This window comes from Festucalex cinctus, chromosome 1 (genome assembly GCF_051991245.1).
Source record: "Festucalex cinctus isolate MCC-2025b chromosome 1, RoL_Fcin_1.0, whole genome shotgun sequence".
NCBI lineage: Eukaryota > Metazoa > Chordata > Actinopteri > Syngnathiformes > Syngnathidae > Festucalex > Festucalex cinctus.
In genome coordinates, this window is record NC_135411.1 from 2,787,467 (window position 1) to 2,813,554 (window position 26,088).

A 26,088-nucleotide genomic window follows, 5' to 3' on the forward strand; every position below is an offset into this window, starting at 1 on the left:
CGGAGCCAACACACCACCAGGTGGTGATCAGTTGACAGCTCCGCCCCTCTCTTCACCCGAGTGTCCAAAACATGCGGCCGCAAATCCGATGACACGACTACAAAGTCGATCATCGAACTGCGGCCTAGGGTGTCCTGGTGCCAAGTGCACATATGGACACCCTTATGCCTGAACATGGTGTTCGTTATGGACAAACCGTGACGAGCACAGAAGTCCAATAACAGAACACCTCTCGGGTTCCGATCAGGGGGGCCGTTCCTCCCAATCACGCCCCTCCAGGTCTCACTGTCATTGCCCACGTGAGCGTTGAAGTCCCCCAGCAGAACGAGGGAGTCCCCAGAGGGAGCACTCTCCAGCACACCCTCCAAGGACTCCAAAAAGGGTGGGTACTCTGAGCTGCTGTTTGGTGCATATGCACAAACAACAGTCAGGACCCGTCCCCCCACCCGAAGGCGGAGGGAGGCTACCCTCTCGTCCACTGGGGTAAACCCCAACGTACAGGCGCCGAGCCGGGGGGCAATAAGTATACCCACACCTGCTCTGCGCCTCACACCGTGGGCAACTCCAGAGTGGAAGAGAGTCCAACCCCTCTCAAGAGGACTGGTACCAGAGCCCAAGCTGTGTGTGGAGGCGAGTCCGACTATGTCTAGTCGGAACTTCTCGGCCTCACACACCAGCTCGGGCTCCTTCCCTGCCAGAGAGGTGACATTCCATGTCCCAAGAGCCAGCTTCTGTAGCCGGGGGTCGGTCCGCCAAGGTCTCCTCCCTTGGCTGCCACCCAGCCTGCACTGCACCCGACCCCTTTGGCCCCTCCCACCGGTGGTGAGCCCGTGGGAAGGGGGACCCACGTTGCCTCTTCGGGCTGTGCCCGGCCGGGCCCCATGGGTACAGGCCCGGCCACCAGGCGCTCGCCAGCGAGCCCCGCCTCCAGGCCTGGCTACAGAGGGGGGCCCCGGTGACCCACGTCCGGGCGAGGGAAACGTGTATCCAAAGTTTGTTTTCTTCATAAGGAGTCTTCTGAGCCGTGCTTAGTCTGGCCCCTCACCTAGGACCTGTTTGCCATGGGTGACCCTGCCAGGGGCATAAAGCCCCAGACAACATAGCTCCTAGGATCATTGGGACACGCAAACCCCTCCACCACGTTAAGGTGCCGGCTCATGGAGGGGTAAATTAAATGCAATACAATGTTATGACTTGGTTGAGTTTAAATGAGCACAAATAATGTACAAAGTACACAAAAATCTACTCTGTACTCAGACTTTGTTTGAAATTAGACACAGTCCTTATGATATTTAAAATAGCACAAATAATGTATAAAGTTTATAACAATTTACTCTGCCACAGTACTCAGAAGTTGTTTATAATGTTGTGACTCACCTCTGGAGTTTAACAAAATGTTTCAAAGTAAAGTTAAAAAAAATTACCTATGTCAGACCAGAATATGAAAATTGTATATGTGAGTATGTGTAAATGATTTAGATAGGTATTATGGTATATGTTTAGGAAATTTATGTATATATATTTTTGGCAAATGTGAATATGTCTATGTGCACTTGTGTGTGTGTGTGTGTGTGTGTGTGTATATATATATATATATATATATATATATATATATATATATATATATATATATATATATATATATATATATAACTTGGTTTATATATTTTATTTTAAAAATAGTAATGTCACGGGTTCGTTTTAAGAGGGGGGAAAATGATGGCGCAGTCGAAAACCTTCAGTGAGTGTTTTTTTTATTTACCCCAACGCAGCATCCAAAAAGGTGAAAAAATATTGACAGTGCAAGTCCAGTGCAGGGAAAAACAATTTCAAAAATATTTACAACTTCTTTTTGGTCATTTCTACAACTTACTGTTGACAGCTCAGCCCTCACCATCACGCTCCTCTCTCTAGCCCCTCCCCCTGGACAAACCATTTAGAAATTAAACAAAAAGGAACAAAAAGCAGCTAAAGCATATGTAAATGAACAATATCTACAGCATATATTCCTCATAACAAAAATCCTCCATTCACTACCCGTAATTTCTTCCCTCAAACAGAAAGCAATTCACCTAATAGATCTACTACTGTTATGGTTCACTCCAAAGTCAGGTGACAGCTGAAGCGCGGCAAAATATGCTATTTAAGTTCAATGCAGGAAGTGCTTCGGTTTGGTCCAGTGTTCATTGTCCCACGACCCCGCAGAATGCGGGCGAGCGTCCACGGCACGGCATCACGCGCCGGCACAGAGCGCGCCCCCCCGGCACCAACAACCGCGAAGACAAAAGAGTCCGGGTGAGGGGTAAGCAGTTTATGCAGATATCTAATACGGGGAATACGTGTCGGCTGTGTGAAAACAGTTTAGGCGGAACTCGTCTCCGCGAGAACGAGGAGCAAGCTGCGCGCGCTCACGTAGATTAGATTAGCCTTTATTGTCATTATACAAGTACAATGAAATGAAAGCTCTGCCATAAGTGCACACATAATAGACAGATAAAAATATATACAATAAAATAAAGAGGTTAAAAAATAAAATAAAACCAATACTGTATAAAACCACTGTACATATTGCGATGTACAAATGTGCAAAAGTGCAATGCTAGTCCTTAAATGAGTCCAGGTCGGTTCTCAGTGCATAGTGGAGTTGAGTATGATGACAGCTTTTGGAAAGAAACTGTCCCTGAGTCTGTTTGTTTTTGCTGATATTGCTCTGTAGTGCCTACCAGAGGGCAGCAGGCTGAAGAAGTGGAAACCGGGGTGTGTATGGTCCTTGATGATTTTCCTTGCCCTGACCGAGACACCGGGAGTTGTAGATGGTAGTCAGTGGAGGTAGGGGGCAGCCGATGGTCTTCTGTGCTGTGTTGATGACCCTTTGCAGTCTCTTCCTGTCCGCTTCTGTGCAGCTTGAGTGCCATACTGACACAGCATAGGTCAGCAGACTCTCAATTGCTGATCTATAGAAGGTCACCAGCAGTTTGGTGTTAAGTTGCGCCTTCCTTAGTAATCTCAGGAAGTGCAATCTCTGCTGTGCCCTTTTGACTAGTGCTGTGGTGTTAGCTGTCCAGGAGAGGTCTTTAGAGATGTGAACCCCAAGGAATTTGAAGGTCTCCACACGCTCCACGCTTTCGCCGTTGATGTACAGAGGGGCAGGGGCAGTTTTGCTCCGTCGGAAGTCCAGAATGAGTTCTTTTGTTTTGGAAATGTTCATTGTTAAGTTGTTGAGGGCACACCACTCACTCAGCCTAAGGACCTCTTCCCTATAGGCCGCCTCATTTCCCTCTGTAATCATCCCCACCACTGTTGTGTCATCCGCAAATTTCACAACCATGTTCTCAGAATGGGTGGGTCTACATTCATGTGCGTAAAGTGAGAAAAGTAGTGGGCTCAGGACACAGCCTTGAGGCGAGCCAGTTCTCAGCGTGCAGGTGGATGAGAGATGGGGACAGGGACCCAGCTTGACGTGCTGGGGTCGGTCGACCAGAAAGTCCTTAATCCAAGAGCAAGTGGAGGGCGGGAGCCCCAGGTTAGACAACTTGGGGATAAGAATGTCCGGTATTATTGTATTAAAGGCTGAGCTGTAGTCAATAAAAAGCATTCTGACCATTCTGACATAGCTTCCCCTTTTCTCAAGATGGCTCAGTGCAGCATGGAGGGTGATTGTTATTGCATCCTCAGTGGATCTATTTGGCCGATATGCCAACTGATATGGATCGAGAGTGGAGGGGAGACAAGCTTTGATGTGTCTTAGTACCAGTTTTTCAAAACACTTTGTGATGACTGGGGTGAGTGCTACTGGACGGAAGTCGGTTAGATTTATTGTGGGTGACTTCTTGGGGACTGGGATGATGGCGGCTGATTTTAGGCAGGCTGGAATGTGGGCTTGTTCCAGTGACAGGTTAAAAATATCCGTGAATACTGGTGCTAGTTGGTCAGCACATGCCTTAAGTACTTTCCCCGGTACACCGTCCGGTCCTGTGGCCTTCCTGGGGTTGACAGCACGGAGCACACGTCTCACGTCTTCCACCGCTACAATCAGTGAGGTGGTGCCAGAAGTTGGTGGAAGTTGTAATAGAGGATGGGGTGGTGTGACTGAGTTCTGAGTTTGGGACTCAAAGCGAGCAAAGAAACTATTTAGCTCCTCTGCTAATGCCGCATCTGAGTCCACAGGAGTCGCAGCACAACCCTTGTAGTTGGTGAGGGACTGTATGCTCTGCCACATCTGTCGGGGATTGTTGAGTTGCCCTTCTATCTTCTCCTTGTAGGCTGCTTTGGCGGTCGCCTTATCTGAAGGATGCATCCCGGGCCCGGAGAAGTGAGCGGACTTGGCTCATCATCCACGGCTTCTGGTTTGGGTACACCTGGATGATCTTCTCCACCGTAACCGTGCCCATGCAGTACCTGATGTAAGACAGTACTGTATCTGTGAATGTGGCCAGGTCTTCGTGGTGGAAAGTCTCCCACTGTGTCTGTTCAAAGCAGTCCTGGAGTCGGGGGAGGGCGTCGTCAAGCCAGGTGATAATGGTCTGTCTTTTGGGCTTGCTTTGACGGCTGAGAGGGGTGTATGCTGGGACCAGGAACAGTGAGATGTGATCAGACTGTCCCAGGTGGGGGAGGGGTATGGCTCTGTATGCACTCTTAATGTTAGAGTACACATGATCCAATGTTTTATCACCTCTTGTTGGACATTTCACGTGCTGGTAAAATTTAGGTAAAACAGTTTTGAGATTTGCCTGATTAAAATCTCCTGCGATGATGTGCGCGCCATTTGGGTAGGCATACAGATGATTGTTTATAGCGTCAAGCAGTAGAGAAAAAGAGAGGTTTTTACATAAGCATCCGGTGGTATGTAGACGGCAGTGATGATAATAACAGCTAGCTCTCTTAGTAAGAAGAAGGGTCTGCATCTCACCGACATGAATTCCAGGTCCGGGGAACAATGTTTGTCCAGTACAGTGCTGTTATTACACCAACCTTCATTCACGTAGATGCAAAGGCCACCACCTCTCCTTTTCCCGGAGTCGCTGGTCCTGTCCGATCTGTGTAGCGTGCGGCCGGCTAGCTGCATCGCAGCGTCGGGTATTTGTGAGTGCAGCCACGTCTCCGTAATGATTAACGTGCTGCATTCTTTTTTTTTTTTTTTTGAACACTTTATTTGTAATTTTCCATTATCACATAAAACAATCTTATCCACCAAGTAACAAATATGAACAACCCCAACAAAAACAGATCAGGTTCCATATTGGACTTACATAATAGAATCCCCCCCCCCCCCCCCCCCACACACACACACACAAAAAATAAATACACTTTATAGCTGTTATAGACGTAATACAAAGACAGATGATGCAATTCAAGATTTATAGTTCCAGACCAGGTAAATTATTCACATATGTTATTAAAGAGTCCCAGGTTTCGTGGAATTTGTTGATGGATCCGTTGAGGGTACATCTAATCTTTTCCAATTTAAGATTCTGCATAACGTCCCTTATCCAGTGGTGATTCGAGGGAGGATTGGCATCCATCCATTTGAATAAAATCAAACGTCTGGCTAATAGAGAACAAAAGGCAGTGACCCTCTGTAAGTAAACGGGGGGATCAGATCCCGTTGTGTCAGAAATAAAACCAAAAACAGCAACCAATGGAGATGGTGAAATATGACAAGCATAAGCTTTAGAGAGTACTTCAAAAAAGAAAGACCAAAATGGAACAAGCTTTGGGCATGACCAGAACATATGATACGAAGTAGCAGTAAATCGTTTACATCTTTCACATAAAGGATTTATATTTGGGAATATTCTAGCCAGCCGAGCCCTCGAGAAATGTAATCTATGCAGCACTTTAAATTGTATCAAGGCATGTCTAGAGCATATAGAAGAGGAGTGGACTCTCTTAAGTGCCTTACCCCATTCCTCATCGGACATCTGAGCACCTAAATCAGCTTGCCATTGTTCTCGAATATGCGAAATGGATTGATCACAACATTCCATAATTTGAGAATAAATAAATGATATTCTACCTTTAGTCCGACTATTAACACCTAATAGAGAATCCAAACAGGACGAGGGAGGGAGATCAGGAAAATTATCAATCTTATTGCGGGCGAAGTCTCTAATCTGCAAATAACGAAAAAATTGATTATTGGTCAGGCCAAATTTTTGCGATAGCTGCTGAAAGCTGGCAAACGTACCACCAATATATAGATCCTTAATACAATGAATACCCTTGCTATACCAGGTTTTGAAACCCTTGTCCAAAAAAGATGGCTGAAAAAGATGGTTGTGTATAAGTGGGGAATAAATAGAGACATTCTGAATACCCAAATATTTTTTGAACTGGGTCAAAATACGTAACGATTGTGTTACAATTACATTATCTTTAATACTGCTAACCAGTGAAGGCAATGAGGCACATAGTAAAGCAGGGAGTGAATATCGGCCACAAGTGGACTTTTCAATCTGGAGCCACGCAGGAATTTTATTGTCCCAAACTTTTAACCATAGGGATATGGCATTAAAGTTTGCAGCCCAATAATATGTACGCAAATTTGGAAGAGAAAGCCCCCCTACATCTTTAGGTCTTTCCATAAATTCCTTTCGTATGCGAACTGGTTTATTGTCCCATATAAAAGAGGAACTAATTTGATTCAGGCTGTTGAAAAAAGATTGTGGTATGAATACAGGCAGTGCCTGAAACAAGTACAAAAACTTCGGGACAATATTCATCTTTACAGAATTTGCTCTGCCAATCAGGGAGAGCGGCAATATAGACCATCTTTTAATATCCTGTTTGCACTGCTCAAGCAAAGGGATGAAATTTGTTTTAAATAGATTATAATGAGATTTGGTGACTTTTACACCCAAGTATGTAAAGGATGAGGAAGACAACTTAAATGGGAGATTAGGATATTCTCCAGCGTTACCACTAATAGGGAAGTACTCGCTCTTATTCAAATTTAGTCTATACCCAGATATATTTCCAAATTTTTGCAAGATCTTGAGAATTTCAGGGATAGATGACACAGGATCAGTGATATAGAGCAGGAGGTCATCTGCGTAGAGAGATACTGTATGAGTCAGACCCCCACGTGATATACCTTGTATAATATTACTGCTCCGAAGAGCTATAGCAAGTGGCTCTATAGCTAGAACAAAAAGCAATGGACTCACTGGATCCCCTTGTTTTGTCCCTCTGTACAGAGGAAAATATTCAGAAGATATACCATTGGTATAAACTGAGGCAGTAGGATCTGTGTAAATAAGATTAATATATTGAATGAAATTAGGACCAAAACCAAATCTACCAAGTGTATAAAAAAATATACTTCCATTCGACCCGATCGAATGCCTTTTCTGCATCGAGAGATATAACTGCTTCTGAAACTGAAGTATCAGAGTCAGTATAGATAATATTGAATAATCGTCTCAAATTAAAATAAGATTGTCTGCCCTGAATAAATCCAGATTGATCCTCTGAGATAATGTGAGGAAGAATCGTCTCAAGCCTGAGTGCTATAATCTTTGATAGCACTTTACCATCACAATTAGTCAAATTAATAGGTCTGTATGAGGAGCATTCACGAGGATCTTTACCTTTCTTTAATAGCAGTGTAATAGCTGCCTGACGAAAAGTAGGTGGAAGAATATTATTTTCCCATGCTTCTTCATAAACCAATAGAAGAAGTGGGGCCAGTTTATCCTTAAATTTCTTGTAGAAATCTGTCGAAAACCCATCTGGGCCAGGACATTTCCCACTTTGAAGGGACATTATAGCGGTATTAACTTCCGCCAGCGTCAAATTTTCCTCAAGTCTCTTTTTAGAATCTGAGTCAATTTTTGGAATATTCAGATTAGAAAAAAAAAGATCAAACTGCTCGTAATCCGATACAGAGTCTGAAGTATATAATTTTGAGTAAAACATTTTAAAGCAATTATTGATATCCTGATGGTCTTCTGTTAAGGAGCCATCGGATAGTATAATTTGTGAAATATTACGAGAAGCAGCTTTTTGGCGAAGGTAACTGGCCAATAACTTGGACGTTTTATCCCCTTCTTCATAAAGACTGCAACGGGATTTAAGTATAAGTCTCTCCGCTTGAGCAGTGGTTAAGAGATCAATTTCAGTTTGCATGCCAACTCGTTTCTTAATCAAATCTGGGGTCGGAGAACTAGCTATAAGTCCGTCCAATGCTTTAATTTCAGTAGACACTTTTTCAAATTGATTATATTTCGTTTTCCTTTTATAAGCAGACCAAGAAATAATCTGCCCCCTGAGATAAGCTTTAAGCGTCTCCCAAAGAGTTGAGGCTGAGATATCATCAGTTTTGTTCACCTGTAAAATAAAATCTATCTGTTCTGTAACAAACTGTACAAAGTCTGAATCTGCCAAGAGGAGTGTATCAAGTTGCCAAGTCCGTTTTGTCCGCTGGATCGGAAGAGTAATTGTAATACTCATTGGGGCATGATCAGAAATAATGATTGGATCATATTTACAATCTGTAATAAGATTAAGCAAATGAGGATCCAATAAAAAAAATCTATCCTGGAAAAAGACTTATGTACATTAGAATAAAATGAGTACTCCCTTTCAGTGGGATGCTTAAATCTCCACGGGTCTATAAATTTATACATATCTATAAATGATTTAAGTACTTGTACAGATTTAGATGGTCTAATTACCGATTGAGCAGAACGGTCCAAAGTGGAGTCCATTACCAAATTATAATCCCCGCCCATAATTAAGTGATGGCTATCTAAATTTGGGATGGAGTTCAGCATCTTTTTAAAGAAATTGTCATCATCAAAGTTTGGGCCGTAAACATTTACTAACACGAGGCGAAGTTGAAACAACTCACCCACGATCATCACATATCTACCGTTTGGATCTAAAATAGTTTGTGATACAACAAAGGGAATTTTTTTTATGAATAAGTATAGCTACACCTCTACCTTTACAATTAAATTGGGAGTGAAACATTTGCCCTACCCATTCTTTGTGAATTTTTGACTGGTCTCGATTTAAAAGATGAGTTTCCTGTAGAAAGGCGATGCCAACCTTGAGATATTGCAAATGTGAGAGAACTCTTTTCCTTTTGATTGCCCCATTCAGGCCCTTAACATTCCAGTTTACAATTTTCACATCATCATTACCTGGGAATACGTGTGCGCTACCCTGTGCCATTGGAACCATTCAATTCAAGAGTATCAGTATCTGCCTCCAAAAGATGATAAACAAACCAGTAAAGTGCACAAAATATACATAAAACAAACAAAACTACACACACATTACCATCCAAAACATACAAACAAGGCTCAAACCGGCCTACCCCCCCATACAACTTTAAACTGCTGCAAACTTGCATTTGCATGCTACCCGCAGAAATAATATTTGTCAACCATTGATGGACCCCACCAAAAACAATAATAGATAAATAAAAGAGAGAGAGAGAGAGAGAGAGAGAGAGAGAAACGTTAACTCAGTCAAAACTAAATATTATCTACAAGTTATGGAAAGTCAGCATAACAAGAAAGGTGGTACTCCTGAAGAAACTAAAAAAAAACAAAAAAAACAAAATATATCAACAATAAAATTAAATATTTAGGGATCATATAACTGTAGCTGCACATATGGTGTACTCACAAATCGACATAAATTAAAAAAGGAAAAGAAAAAAAAAATCCCTGCCACACCCACAATGTAAAATGTAAAAAGAAAATATATATTTCAACAAATAAAATAAAAATTATGAAATTAGTACGTGAAACTTCAAACGATAATACCGTCCTTTCAATCAGTTATTCGTGTTTCAACACAGTCAGTAGCTTCACCTCTTTTTTTTTTTTTTTTTTTTTTGAAGAGCTCAGAATTGTTCATTCGGTAGTCTTACCGATTCAACGTCTTGTCATCATTGCTCTTTTCTTTTTCTTTTTTTTTTTTTTTTTTTTTTTTTTTTTTGTGTGTATGTGTGCGTGCGTTTGCGTGCGTTTGCGTGCGTGCGTGCGTGCGTTTGCGTGTGTGCGTTTGCGTGCGTTTGCGTGCGTGCGTGTGCGTGCGTGCAAATACGTATAAATTTATACTCATTCATTCACCTAAAACCTTATAAATATCCCATTACCCTTCGCCTTAACCAGGTACTTCAGAATCTTGCCAGAGTCGTGAGATTTAAATGGTCAGGAGACCAGAGAAAAGGTCAGAAAAAAAAAAGAAATAAAGAGAAAAGAAAGGTAAATCAAAGTGACATCCAGCACCGACCAAACACTTCCTGCCTTCCCCATGATTACAAAATCAAAGTCTTACGCCAACCCCGGAAGCCTCTAAATTCCAGCAAATTTAGCGAGATCTCAAGAGCCCAGAGGAAAAACTAAAGAGAGGAAGGAGGGAAGGATCGATAAGGCAGAGTGAGATCAATAGAAGCCAGTACATCCAATCCATCAAAGTGAAGTCCAGCACCAACAAGACCCCTCCTGCGTGGTTACAAAACCGGAGTCTTATGCCAACCCCAGAAACCTCATACTTCTAATAAATTAAGATCTCAAGTGACCAGAGGAAAAACTAAAGAGAGGAAGGAGGGAAGGATAGATAAAGCAAAGTGAGAACCACAGACACCAGCACCAACTGATTCAAGGGGCTGTGGGAGGGAGAGGGTACTTCTGTTGAGTTTCAGTAGATGCTGGTGCGACGGATCTGGCATGCATAAGGACCACCACCAAAGAAAGAAGCCGTCAACCGCGGTCCAGCAAAGCGAGCACCCCCCCCCCCCCCGGAATCCCCAGGCCGCGGCAGCACCAAGGCCACCCCCAAGCCACCCGAGCGGACACCGGTCGGCGAGCCGACCCAGACACCCGGAACACCCCCGCCCCAGCCCCGGCCCACACCCCCGAGCCCAAGGCCGCAGAACGAGGCCCAGCGGGCCCCCACAGCGCCCCACCGGTCTCCAGCCCCCATCCCCCCACGACCCCCCCGCACCCCACCCAAACCCGCCATCCACCACGACCCAGGCCCCACCACCCCCGACCCCCAAACCCTCGAACACACCCCGACCCCCAGCACCCAACCCCCCACCCACCCATACCTCCACCCCCCCCCAAACAAGCCGCCCCCCCCCGACGGCCGCCACCCCCCCCCCGCGAACCCGGCCCCCCGCGAGAACCCCCCACCCCCCCCCGGAAACAGGCACCGGGCAGCAGCGCAGAGAGGGAAGATGTGCCCACCCCACCTCCAGCCGCGCGAGATTTGCACAGCGGCGGGAGGGGGGAAGCAGAGGAGGAAGCACCAGGGGAGAAGGCGGAACACCAGACCACCGAGCCCGGTGGGGAGAGGCCCCGGTCGTCACGCCAGAGTACTAGTGACACCTAACCCTGTTACTGAGTCCGCCAGCTCGCCGACTGGCGAGCTCTACCCTTACACCGTGAATGTGGCCCCACCCAGTGTATATACAAGTGTGTGCGTGTGGTGCATTAAAATTGGGAGCAGGTGAGTCGGAGCAGAGGGAAAAAATTTCCCCTACTCCGACACACCCGTATCCCCCCCAAAAAAATGAATATGTATATGTGTGGTGCATTAAAAAAGGGAATGGAGGGACAAAGTGGTGGGGCAGGGACACAAATGGGGGGGACCACAGCGCTGCCAGGCACTGCAGTCCATCCCCTCTGATGGCTCCCCGCCCCAACTCACCCCTCCCCTTGGACGTGAGGTGCATTAAAATTGGAGGGGAGTTGAAGGGTGAAGACGGTGTTTCCACCCTTCCCCACCCCACCAAGAAATGTGTTGTGTGCCCTATGTGTATATTTACAAAGTGTATAGTGCAAGCTAGTGAAGTGAGTAAGAGGAGCGACCAGCGGGGCCTCACCCAACCCGGCGGGTGTAGGTGGCACGCCCGCCCCCCAGCACCCCCACCCCCTGCCGCCCCCCACCTCATCCACCCGGCACCACAATGGGCGGACAGCCAGCGCAGCAGGGCTACCGGACAGCCCACCGGCCACCGGAGCCCGCCCGGGGCGCCAGGAGTTATACCGGAGTGGGGCAGGCCCCAAACCCTCGCCCGGCCCCCGGAGCCCGACGCCCGGGCCGGGGAGGGAGCCCCAGGCCCAGGGAGAGGGAGGGGGAGGGGCCGCAGGGCAGACAGGGAAGGGGGGGGGGCGGGGGAAGCGGGGAGAAGACGACAAGAAGGCGAAAGGGCGGCTGCAGGGCAGGAGGCGGGGGGGGAGAGGAGGAGGGAGGGCGACAAGGGAAAAGGGACCGTGAGGCAGAGGAGGATGGGCGGGAGGAGGCGAGGAGGGAGAGGCGACGGGGGGGAGGAAGGGGGAAGGGAGAGGGAACCACGGGGCACACCGGAGGCCCACCCACCCCGAACCGCGCCGCCGGGCACGGAGCAGCGGAACGCGCCGGGACGGCACCGCCCCGGGCACCAGGGGAAGCACCCCAACACCGCACCCCACAGGGGGCCCAGGGAGCGGCCAAGACGCAACCGCCACCGAGCAGACAACGGGGGGGGGGGGGGGGGGCAGAACCACCCCCGCCCGACCACAGGGGACGGCGTCAAGAAAATTGACTAATTAGCATGCAGTAACACCAAGTGTTGATGCTTAGTGCCCACTAGAAATAGATCTTAAGGAGTTATTGAGTATAGTGTCGTATAGTGTGGTATGCTCGAGCCCACTAGCAGCAACTAGGTTCCTGACTATATAAAAATAAAAACAATCAGATACAAAATACCAAATACAGGAGCAGCGAAAACAGAAGTTGTAACGATGTGGTGGCTCTCGTTAACAGGCAGAATCTTGGCAGGATTAAGTTGCCAAATTGAGATTAAAATATTCTATGTACATAGACCATATTTGTTTAAATCTTGATACTTGATTTTTATTTAAGGCAGAGATTTTTTCCATTGAGATATAATTTATTAGTAAGTTTAACCAGTGGTCGATATTTAGAGATTGTTTATTTTTCCAATTGACAAGGATTATTTTTTTAGCAATAGTAAGGGCTATAAATATAGATTGAGATTGTTTACATGGTAGCTCAGTTATTGTTAAGTCACCTAGTAAACACAGTCTTGGAGATAAAGGAAGCCTACAGTTTAATATATCAGCGAGCTTTCCCAAGATTTTAGTCCAGAAATGCAGCACTGGAGTACATGACCATAAAGCATGAAGATAAGTATCGGCAGTGTTTTGTGAGCACTGGAGACAAATGTCGGAGTCAGAGAGTCCCATTTTTTTCATCATATATTGTGTAATATATGTTCTATGAAGTATCTTATATTGGATAAGTTGCAAATTTGTCTGTTTGGTCATTTTAAATACATTTTCACAGATTTGGGTCCAAAAGTCTGGTTCCGGAACTATAGACAAGTCTTTTTCCCATTTTAAAGTCGGTAAATACGTTTTATTTGTGTATAAAAATAACTTATATATTTTTGATATTTTCTTTATTGTTGTTGGAGAAAGCTTTATAATATCTTTAGCTAAGACAGGCAGTTGGAGCGTATCCTGAAGTGTTGGGATTTGTTTCTTAACCATATTTTTAACTTGCAGATAATGTAAGAAATTTCCCTTTTTTATTTCATATTTCTGGACCAAGTTTGTATACGATATAAACTTATTATCTGAGAAAAGATGATGAAGGTGTGTAATTCCTTTCTGCTCCCATAGGCTTAAATGGAACGACTGATTATTAAGTTGAAAGTCGGGGTTATGCCAAATGGGAGAGAGCCCACAGGGCGCCAATTGGGAGTTTGTAATTTCTAATGCCTTCCACCAGGCAGTCAGGGTGGCGGCTATCATTGGGTTTTTAAAACAATTATGTCGTCTTATTGATTTTGTAATAAAGAGTAAATCTGACAGTCTAAGATTATTACAATCCTTCTGCTCCAATTCCAACCAACAGTTAGTATCTCTGTTGGGTTGTGTCCATAGCACAAGATATTGTAGTTGATTAGCTAGATAATAGTACATAAAGTTTGGTGCCTCTAAACCTCCTTTAGATTTACTTTCCTGAAGAGTAGATAGACTAATTTTGGCTTTTTTTTTATTCCAATAGAATTTTATGATAGCAGAGTCCAGCGATTGGAACCAGTTAGACGTAGGTTTAAATGGAATCATTGAAAATAAATAATTAATCTTTGGTAAAACTTTCATTTTTATAGTAGCTATCCGTCCTATTAAAGAGATCGGAAGATTATTCCAGCGCTCCAGGTCACTACGGATACTATCCAATAATGGTGAAAAATTTAAAGAAGTTAATTCAGTTAACTTAGGTGAAATTTTAACACCTAAGTATTTTAAATTACCTGTAGGAAAGGAGTAGTGTGGATCCTGACTTGTAGGATTCCATGAATTTTCTGTAATAGGTAATAATGTTGATTTTGTCCAGTTAATAGAGTAATCTGATAAGTGAGAGAATTTAGTTATTAATTTAAATGCTTCCCCTAGCGAGATAGCAGGTTCTTCTAAATAGAGTAATATATCATCGGCATATAGATTAATTTTATGTTCTATTGTCCCGGAGTGGATTCCTTGGATCCGTCTATCCTGACGTATAGCTAATGCAAGCGGCTCAATAAATATAGCAAATAATAAAGGAGAAATTGGGCACCCTTGTCTTGTTCCCCTTTGTAAAGTAAAACTCTGTGATGTAATCCCATTAGTAGTAACTGTAGCTTTAGGAGAATCATATAATATTGAGACCCATTGAATGAATGACTCCCCGAAGCCGAATTTATTTAAGACAGCAAAGAGGAAGGACCAGTTAACTTTATCGAATGCTTTTTCTGCATCCAGCGAAATAACAACTGCCTTTTTATCATACCGCTGTGACATACTAATCAAGTTAAAGAGTCTCCTAATATTATTAGTAGAATGACGACCTTTAATAAAACCTGTTTGATCACTATGAATAATTGTCGAGATTACCGTCTCTAATCGAGATGCCAAGGCCTTAGCGATAATTTTAATATCGGTATTAATTAGTGATATCGGTCGGTAACTTGACGGGAGGGTAGGGTCTTTTTCTGGCTTTAATAAAAGTTTAATTGCTGCTATATTCATATCTTGACGTATATCACCTTTACTTTTAATTTCAGTTACTACTCTTAGAAATAATGGAGCAAACATTAACCAGAAATGTTTAAAAAATATAGCCGGAAAGCCGTCTGGATCAGTAGCTTCACCTCAATCACCATCAGCAGCTTGTGAAGTGGAGCTCAAAGTCACGTTTTCATTGACGTAAGTCAGCGCCGCCACATGATCGGTGAACCTCATTTGTCTTCCGTTGTGTGTAAATTGCAGAGTTGCTGGGAAGTAGAGGGCAAACTGGATCTTTGCGGCATGGAGCTTCCTTTTAGATTCGGAGAAGGCTGCACGCCGTTTGTTGACATCCGGGCTGTAGTCAGGAAAAATGTGAATTCTTGATCCGTTGTAGAAGAGAGGGCCCGCTTGTCTGGCGAGGCGAAGGATCAACTCTTTACTTTGAAAATGATGAAGTCGAACGATGAACGGCCGTGGTCTGCTATCGCCATCCTTCGGTTTGGGTGCCAGGCTTCTGTGGGCGCGATCCACCGAAAGTGGTTTCTCGAAGTTATCTTCCCCAAGCACATCACTGATAAGCTTGGAAATGAATTCCGATGGTCGCGGGCCCTCCACATTTTCCGGTATTCCCACAATGCGTATGTTTTGCCGCCTGGTGTAATTTTCCAGGTACGCCATCTTCTCCTTCAGCGCATAATTTTCTTTCGCCAGTAAAGCATGAGAAGTTTCCACGTTGCCAAGCCTCATGTCGAACTCCTTCATACCGTCCTCCACATCCGTAATTCGCTGGCCATAGACATTCAAAATCGAATGCAAAGAGGCAATCGAGGCCCGGTTCTCCTCCCGAAACGAATCGATAGATGATTGCACGGCAGAAACTGCGTTAGCTAGTGCTTCCATATTGTTAGCATTTGTATTAGCTTCCTTGCTAACGCTACCCTAGGGAGTCCGAGTTGTGTCTCCCACTCTGCTGTTTAGACGATTTAGGGGGCATTTGTCCACTCGTGAGGCAATTAGTTCACAAAAACTGTCTTTCCAAAAAAAAGTTCCATCGATTACAAGGTCCAAAATGTATTAATCCAAAAATTTTCTGCGGGAGCCGTAGGAAACACGTCTACTCACGAGCCATGCTCACGCGCCTCCGACGTGCTGCATTCTTGAACGTGACTACTTCCAGCCAGCTGTAAATCCAAATCGTCCGTCTTGTTCACCATGGATCTGGCGTTTGAGAGGTAAATGCTTGGCAGCGATGGTTTGAGTGGCTGTTTCCTGAGCCGAGTTAGCAGGCCAGCTCTGCAGCCACGCTTCTGCTTCCTCTCGCGCGGCGCCTCCGTCGCCTACCAGACCCGATAACAATCCACGGAGACCCCGCTGGTCTCTCTATCTCATCCGGAATATCATGCATGCGATGAAAGTCGCCACAAACAGTCATTTTCTGCTGGAAGCAAATGTTTAACAAGTCCAGTTGATTTTAAAGTCCGGTACACTCGAACAGCTTACAAAAATACACATAAAAAACACGAAAAACACGCACAAATGGGGAGAGCTTGAAGCCGCAGCATGCTCATGCGCCGCCATACCCCTTAGCGAGCTAGCCTATCTAAGGCTAGCTAGCTAAGTAGCTGCTCCTCTCAGCTAGACGGCAGCGTGCCCCGTCGGAGAGTGGCGGACAGTTACTGACGCTCCGTCACAAGTAGATTAGTATTGTATTAATAATGAAATAAGTTTAAATATATTTAGTAAAAGGGGTAGGACTAGATAAGTTTCTAACTTCTTCCTACTCCCTTTTGAACACGTAAGTTATGATTGATTGAAAGATTATTTTATTGGGATTTTCATTTCTTTTGATTCTGTTTTTTTTTTTTTTTTTTTTTATCTCTGCTGTTTGCCTGTTTATATGTTGAATAAATTAGAGGGGAAAAAAAAGATATAAGGTGATATATATAAACCCAAAACAAGAAGAAATATTAAGCAAAGGTGTGTATCTGTTAAAGGTGTTAATTTGTGGAATCATTTGGGAATTGACCTGAAAAGATGTGACTCACTTGTTGAGTTTTAAAAAAAAATTTAAAAGCAAAGTTAAAAAAAAAATTACTAGTGTCAGATAAGAGCATGAAAATTGTATTTTTGAGTATGAGTCTATGATTCATAAATGTATTATTGCATATGTCTAGGAATTTCATGTACATATGTTGCTAGCAAATGCACGCATGTCCAAGTGCACTTGTATTCATAACCAGGTTTATACATTTTATTTTTAGAAATATTAACCTCGTATTGTATTAATAATGAAATAAGTCTAAATATATCATGTATAAAGGGTAGGACGAGAGAAGTTTTTAACTTCTTCGTAATCCCTTTTGAACACGTAAACTGTGATTGATTGATGATTTTATGGGGTTCTTTTCTTTTTTAATTCTTTGTTTCTCTGCTGTTTGTATGTTTATATGTTCAATAAAAAAAATCAAATATTCAATGTAATATTTTTTATGTCCGGAACAATCAGGGTTATAGAGTTATGTTAAGTGATTTCTGGAACAGAATGCAGATGAGATGTAACATTTGCCAGATTTGTTATTCTTTCACTCATGTGGCCCATGTGATAAACTTCAATATGAAATACATAACATCACAATGCATTAACTTTACCAAACCATGTGTATCTTGTGTCTCGCAGATGTCGGTGAAAAATATATTTGTCCTGAGCGGCAGGAGCCAGAGTTCCCTGGCGTGAAACAGGAGGAGGACTTGGAGCCTCTGCAAGTTAAAGAAGAGAAGCGGCAACAGCCTCCCAACATCAAAAAAGAGGAGCAGCTACCACCATACATTAAAGAGGAGGAGCACTTCACAGAGTTGCCCGTGACTGGTGTCCATTTGAAGACTGAAGATGAACGTCAATATGAAGAGAACAAAGGGGCGGAGTCTCCAAGCAGCAGCTCAAGACAACAAATGACAGAAGATGATGACAGCCGGTTAGCTCTCATGTCAGATGGTGAAGACGCGTCACACGCTCCTCACACTGCTGACGATGAACAGTGTGACGATGATGTGACATTTCACACTGATGGCAAACGGTGGAAATGTTCTCAGTGTGGAAAAACCTTTGGTTTCAAGTCTCAATTGAGAAATCATGCGATGGGCCACACTGGTGATAAACCCTTTGTCTGCTCAGTTTGTGGTCGAAGTTTCTCTGAGAAGGGAACTTTAAAAAGGCACACGCAAACCCACACTGGCGAGAAGCCCTTTGCTTGCTCGGTTTGTGGTCGAAAATTTGCTCGCAAGGGACACTTAAAAAGACACACAAGAACCCACACTGGAGAGAAGCCTTTTGCCTGCTCAGTTTGTGGTAAGAAATTTCGTTATAAGGACAAATTAAAAATACACACAAGAACCCACACTGGAGAGAAGCTTTTTGCCTGCTCAGTTTGTGGTCAAAATTTTGCTCAGAAGGGAAACTTAAAAATCCACACAAGAACCCACACTGGAGAGAAGCCTTTTGCTTGCTCAGTTTGTGGTCAAAAAGTTACTGTTAATAAAACATTAAAAAGACACACAAAGACTCACACTGATGAGAAACCATTTTCTTGCTCAGTTTGTGGTCAAAGATTCCCAACAAAGGGCAACGCTGAGAGGCACAAGTGTGCTGGTGAGAAAAGCGGTTGATGAATGAAGCTTGATATGATCTCATTTAGGAATTGACATTTCAAATGGTGCAGAAATTTCTACCGCTAAATGAATGATTGATCTGTGTACTTGTATTGTGTGTTGTGTGTGTCTTAGCCTATTTTGAAAATGAATTTGTTTTGAAAACGTAACATCAACCTGACAAGTGGCTGCAGATTATAACTGACGGCTATAATCCGTCATGTTGACATGTAAATGTCCGTTCATATGTAGTTTGCCTTATATACATTTTAAAAGGCTGTTGTTGAGCACATTATTTTAGGTTAATTAATTATGCACAAATTAGTGTGTCAAAAAAATAACGCAACACAGTATAAGATTCTGTATCTACTGCCTGTAAACTTGAATTATTTTGCACTTGAAAGAGTATAATTTATTTTTGTTTACTTCATTCAGATTATTCCTCAAGGTCCTTTTATTCATTTTGTATTTATTTTTGTTAAAATGCAGTACATATATTTTTAGTTGAATTTAGGTTAACCCAAATTTTGGAAAAAATGGGTCATATTTTCTCATACCTACTAGTGCTGGTTATTCCTTATATAATTAAATAGTATCACTTGATCAAGTTTCTTGTAACATTTCATACGAATACAAACAAATCATTCTTGCTGAATTGGTATCGGACTGATATTGGTAATTTACAGTCACCTTAAGCTAAAATATCGGTTGTAGATTGGAAGGAGAAAAAGTTGCATCGGGACACCTCCAATGATATGGTATCGGACTGATATCGGTATCGGAAGTACTCGAGGATAAAATATCTGTATCGGATCGGAAGTAAAAAAAGTTGTATCGGGACATCCCTATACATAACAACACAATGCATTAACTTTACCAAACCATGTGTATCTTTTGTCTCGCAGATGTCAGTGAAAAATATATTTTTCCTGAGCGGCAGGAGCCAGAGTTCCCTGGCGTGAAACAGGAGGAGGACTTGGAGCCTCTTCAAGTTAATGAAGAGCAGCAGCAACAGCCTCCCAACATCAAAAAAGAGGAGCAGCTGCCACCATACATTGAAGAGGAGGAGCACTTCACAGAGTTGCCCGTGACTGGTGTCCATTTGAAGACTGAAGATGAACGTCAATATGAAGAGAACAAAGGGGCGGAGTCTCCAAGCAGCAGGTCAAGACAACAAATGACAGAAGATGACAGCCGGTTAGCTCTCATGTCAGATGGTGAAGACGCGTCACACGCTCCTCACACTGCTGACGATGAACAGTGTGACGATGATGTGACATGTCACACTGATGGCAAACGGTGGAAATGTTCTCAGTGTGGAAAAACCTTTGGTTCCAAGTCTCAATTGAGAACACACGCGATGGGCCACACTGGTGATAAACCCTTTGCTTGCACAGTTTGTGGTCGAAAATTTGCTCGCAAGGAACACTTAAAAACACACACAAGAACCCACACTGGAGAGAAGCCCTTTGCTTGCTCAATTTGTGGTCAAAGTTTCTCTCAGAAGGGAAGTTTAACAAGGCACATGCAAATCCACACTGGAGAGAAGCCTTTTGCTTGCTCAGTTTGTGGTCAAAATTTTTCTTCCAAGGGATACTTAAAAACACACACAAGAACCCACACTGGAGAGAAGCCCTTTGCTTGCTCAGTTTGTGGTAAAAATTTTGCTCGCAAGAGACAATTAAAAACACACACAAGAACCCACACTGGAGAGAAGCCCTTTGCCTGCTCAGTTTGTGGTCAAAATTTTTCTTCCAAGGGATACTTAAAAATACACACAAGAAACCACACTGGAGAGAAGCCCTTTGCTTGCTCGGTTTGTGGTCAAAATTTTGCTCGCAAGATACACTTAAAAACACACACAAGAAACCACACTGGAGAGAAGCCCTTTGCCTGCTCAGTTTGTGGTAAAAATTTTGCTCGCAAGAGACAATTAAAAACACACACAAGAACCCACACTGGAGAGAAGCCCTTTGCCTGCTCAGTTTGTGGTCAAAATTTTTCTTCCAAGGGATACTTAAAAATACACACAAGAACCCACACTGGAGAGAAGCCCTTTGCCTGCTCAGTTTGTGGTCAAAATTTTTCTTCCAAGGGATACTTAAAAATACACACAAGAAACCACACTGGAGAGAAGCCCTTTGCCTGCTCAGTTTGTGGTCAAAATTTCTCTGAGAAGGGAAGTTTAACAAGGCACACAAGAACCCACACTGGAGAGAAGCCTTTTGCTTGCTCAGTTTGTGGTCAAAATTTTTCTTCCAAGGGATACTTAAAAATACACACAAGAAACCACACTGGAGAGAAGCCTTTTGCTTGCTCAGTTTGTGGTCAAAATTTTTCTTCCAAGGGATACTTAAAAATACACACAAGAAACCACACTGGAGAGAAGCCTTTTGCTTGCTCAGTTTGTGGTCAAAAATTTTCTTTCAAGGGATACTTAAAAATACACACAAGAACCCACACTGGAGAGAAGCCCTTTGCTTGCTCAGTTTGTGGTAAGAAATTTCCTTCTAAGGAAAAATTAAAAACACACACAAGAACCCACACTGGAGAGAAGCCTTTTGCTTGCTCAGTTTGTGGTCAAAATTTTTCTGAGAAGGGAAGTTTAACAAGGCACACGCAAATCCACACTGGAGAGAAGCCTTTTGCTTGCTCAGTTTGTGGTCAAAGTTTCTCTCAGAAGGGAAGTTTAACAACGCACATGCGAACCCACACTGGAGAGAAGCCCTTTGCTTGCTTGGTTTGTGGTCAAAATTTTGCTTTCAAGGGAAGCTTAAAAATACACACAAGAACCCACACTGGAGAGAAGCCCTTTACTTGCTTGGTTTGTGGTCAAAATTTTGCTCGGAGGGTACACTTAAAAATCCACACAAGAACCCACACTGGAGAGAAGCCCTTTGCCTGCTCAGTTTGTGGTAAGAAATTTCCTGAAAAGGAAAAATTAAAAAAACACACAAGAACCCACACTGGAGAGAAGCCCTTTGCTTGCTCAGTTTGTGGTAAGAAATTTCCTTCTAAGGAAAAATTAAAAAAACACACAAGAACCCACACTGGAGAGAAGCCCTTTGCCTGCTCAGTTTGTGGTAAGAAATTTCCTGAAAAGGAAAAATTAAAAACACACACAAGAACCCACACTGGAGAGAAGCCCTTTGCTTGCTCAGTTTGTGGTCAAAATTTTTCTTACAAGGGATACTTAAAAATACACACGCGAACCCACACTGGAGAGAAGCCCTTTGCTTGCTCAGTTTGTGGTCAAAATTTTTCTTCCAAGGGATACTTAAAAATCCACACAAGAACCCACACTGGAGAGAAGCCTTTTGCTTGCTCAGTTTGTGGTCAAAGATTCCCAACAAAGGGCAACGCTGAGAGGCACAAGTGTGCTGGTGAGAAAAGCGGTTGATGAATGAAGCTTGATATGATCTCATTTAGGAATTGACGTTTAAAATGGTGCAGAAATTTCTACTGCTAAAAGAATGATTGATCTGTGTACTTGTATTGTGTGTTGTATGTGTCTTAGCCTATTTTGAAAATGAATTTGTTTTGAAAACGTAACATCAACCTGACAAGTGGCTGCAGATTATAACTGACGTCTATAATCTGACATGTTGACATGTAAATGTCCGTTCATATGTAGTTTGCCTTATATATATACAGCACACCGACCTGTATATATGACTGGATAGCAGATAGCCCTTACACGCCCGTGCAAGCCGTTGAAGCCACAGGGCGGCCATCTTGCTCCTACCATCTCGTCAGTGGGTGGACGGTATGTCCACTTTGAGGACCCCTTTTTTTTAATCACTCAGTTCCATGGACAGCGTGATTTATGGTGATTTAAATTTGTTAAAAACAAGAGGACTTCGGACATTTTCCAACTTGCCTTAAAGGCGTATAAATGATATGTTACATGACGTTTACAGGAGGAAACTTGTATAATTCATTGTTTCTGAAAGAATCACAACTGTTCAACAAATAATATTGGGTCCTTACGTGCACACATATGACATATTTCAAGCAGCAATGCCAGTTAAGTGGGGATTTTGGGAGGTTGTTGTGCTGTTAGACTAGCTCAGGGGTGTCAAAACTCAGTTTTGTTGCAGTCCTCAGGGTTTATCTCAGAGGGCTGTTATGACGGGGAAACCAAATGTTTATTCGTCTCACCGAACAAGATGGATTACTCGTTTTGAAATGAGAAGTCAAGGGTAAAAGTTTGTTCACTAAATTCTACTGCATCTATTTGTGGGGAGTGGCGTCAAGTTGTATTTTACAATTTTAAAATGTGCAGAAACTCTCAAGTTACTTATTGTTTAAAAGTAAAGAACTCTTAATATGAGAGTGCCAGGGCCAGTTCATGGTTGCTTGTAGTCTTGTAATCTTCAGCTGTTTTCTCACTGTAGGCTAGTTGTCAATGCCAAACCAAAGACCCTGTGCATTTTTGCGGACCTCTGAATGGAAAAAGTCAATTATAACACTTAAGCAACAACAACCTTTAATCAATCTCATTCACAAAACTCATTCACAGGAGGCAAAAAATCATGGCGGACGCTGCAGGAGGGAGCGCTACAACTCCTGCATTGAAACGCTCGAGATTAAAACCTGTGATATACAGGACAACTGATGGCAAGACAGTTGTGGAGGATGAACTTCTCACTTTTCTTGTTACAAAAATGAGGACTTTAAATCAGGAAGAGATCGTCCTGTTGGAGATGAACACGTTCGACACCAAGGCGATTGAAGCCTCTAAGAAAGACTGCGGTCAGGCCAGCCGCCACTCGAAAAGACGAAGTCAAGCCAGCCGCCCCAACGATTGTTAATACTGTGCATTACGGTAACGTGCCGACGTGCCCCTGCGTTGGCCACCTTCAAAATAAAAGCTGAGCAACACCTGGTTTATGGTTTAAAATAGAGAATCATAAAAAAACAACGGTTTGTTATTCCAGAACCAGACCAGTTCTGAGGGACACTACACCACCCCAGGTATCCAACCAAAGTACTTTCAACAAAATCTGATGTTGCATTTCAAAATAAAACTGTTTTGAAAAATTTATTTTCCGACATTAATCCCTGTTTTCAAAAAATCATTAAAAATTCATGGTTTGTTATCCCAGGACCAGACCAGTTCTAAGGGACACTACAGCACCCCAGGTATCCAGCCAAACTACTTTGAACAAAATCTGATGTTGCATTTCAAAATAAAACTCATTTGAAAATTTAAATCTCGACTATTATTGCTGATTCAAAAATTTTGAAATGCAACATCAGATTTTGTTCAAAGTACTTTGGTTGGATACCTGGGGTGGTGTAGTGTCCCTCAGAACTGGTCTGGTCCTGGGATAACAAACCATGAATTTTTAATGATTTTTTTTAAATCAGCGATAATAGTCGAGATTTAAATTTTCAAATGAGTTTTATTTTGAAATGCAACATCAGATTTTGTTCAAAGTACTTTGGCGGGATACCTGGGGTGCTGTAGTGTCCCCTAGAACTAGTCTGGTCCTGGGATAACAAACCATGAGTTTTTAATGATTTTTTTAAATCAGGGATTAATGTCGAGATTTCAATTTTCAAATGAGTTTTATTTTGAAATGCAACATCAGATTTTGTTGAAAGTACTTTGGCTGGATACCTGGGGTGGTGTAGTGTCCCTTAGAACTGGTCTGGTTCTGGAATAACAAACCGTTATTTTTTTATGATTCTTTATTTTAAACCCTAAACCAGGCGTTGAGCAGCTTTTATTTTGAAGGTGGCCAGCGCAGGGGCACGTCGGCATGTTACCGTAATGCACAGTATTAACAATCGTTGGGGCGGCTGGCTTGACTTCGTCTTTTCGAGTGGCGGCTGGCTTGACCGCAGTTAAGAAAGTGTTGTTTGAACTTTGCCCTAGGACTACGCAACGATGCGTTGGACATAAAGGGCAAAATAAAGACGCCAACAATATAAAACTTTGTCTTAGTGTGTTGAACGAATGTGGGGAGGATATCCCTAGATTTGTTTGTCACTATCTCGACGATCTACCGCCGATATCATTTGCCAGCCTGGATGTTTCCTGTTTGCTACGGAGAATGGAGCACCTGAGTGCTGAGCTGGGTGCGCTGAAACACGTCACCTCGCTGCAAGCTGATGTCTGTGAGCAGGTTCGGACGGGTGTTGCGGAAGTGAGCTGCCGAGTGTCTGCGCTGGAGGCCCGGACGAGCGGTGCGGTTGACGGGTGCTGGTGTTCCGGACGGCGATGGCAGTGGCGGCGCAGTTGCAGTGGCACCGGCGTGGCGGAATGACGAGTGCGTCGAGTCCGAAGGTGTAAAACAAGTGGCAGCTGGTGCACTGGACTCTGAGGTGGAATTATGCGCCACGGAGCGGCGATTGTCCGCAAGCTCTTCTGATCTGACGCCTGTGAATCGTACCGGGGCGAAATCTACCGGCCTCGGTGTTAGCGGAACGTCAACGAAAAATGACTCAGCTGGGTTTGTACCCACCACCGGCTCTCCTGGGTGGAGTAAAGTTGTCAAGAAAGGACGGCCTCGGCAGAAACTGGCGAATACAGCGCTGGGAATGCCTGTTGCTGCCGCTGGCCGAAAAAAAGCTGGATCTATTTCGATAATCGGCACTGGCGCTGTAAGTACTATAAAAGTCGTAAAGACTAAAATAGTGAGTGTTTTGGCCACCAAATTCTGTCCAGATTTGGATGCAGAGACGCTGTCAGAGTATCTTAAGTCAAAACTTAACAGGGATGTGACCTGCCTAAAAATCGATTGTGCACGTAGCCGATATGGCTGTTTCAAAGTTACTGCAGAATGTCAGGACATCAATGAAATGTATAATCCTGAATTATGGCCCGAAGGGGCTCTGGTTCGGAGGTATTATGAACCACGTAGAGCTACCGCCCTCGGGCCGATTATGGCCACTGCGCCCCCTATGCAAGGAGGGGTAAGTGTGCAAGTGGATGTTGAATGAATGATGAAAGTTGTGTCATACAATTCGCGTGGACTGCCTACTGGACAAGGGGCTGCTGACAAAGCACGGCGTATTGTTATTGACGCACTCTTTGAGAGTTTTGATATTCTATGTATACAAGAGACTATGCTATCTGTACAAGATCTGGACAAACTCAACACTGTGCACAGTGACTTCTATGGGGCAGGGGAGTCCACAACTGATTTGGGTTTGGGTATTGTGCGTGGCAGAATACCTGGTGGGATAGCCATTTTTTGGCATAAGAAACTAGACCCATTAATTTCTGTAATTCGGCTTGAGGTTGACTGGGCCATTGCAGTTAACGTTACACATGATAGGAATACTTTTATTGTCTTAAATGTTTATACACCTTATGAATTTTACCAGAATGAAAGTGAATATCTTAATAGGCTCGCTTTTATTAATTCTTTTATAAAAGATAGTGAATATACGAGTATCTTTGTAATGG

General features: G+C 43.4%; 2 protein-coding genes across 2 annotated transcripts in view; one reads left to right on the forward strand and one right to left on the reverse strand.

Moving 5' to 3' along the window:
* The window catches only part of LOC144007699 (uncharacterized), a 28,857-nt gene extending 5,459 nt beyond the window's left edge, over nt 1–23,398 (forward strand). Inside the window, exons 2-3 of the mRNA XM_077507546.1 lie at nt 17,701–18,366; nt 20,570–23,398. Of these exons, the coding sequence (XP_077363672.1) occupies nt 17,701–18,366; nt 20,570–22,068 (2,165 nt within the window). The 3' untranslated portion in view covers nt 22,069–23,398. The remainder of the gene's footprint in view (nt 1–17,700; nt 18,367–20,569) is intronic.
* The window catches only part of LOC144007179 (uncharacterized), a 337,746-nt gene that overhangs the window by 127,498 nt on the left and 184,160 nt on the right, over nt 1–26,088 (reverse strand). The gene's annotated exons all lie outside the window — the stretch shown is intronic.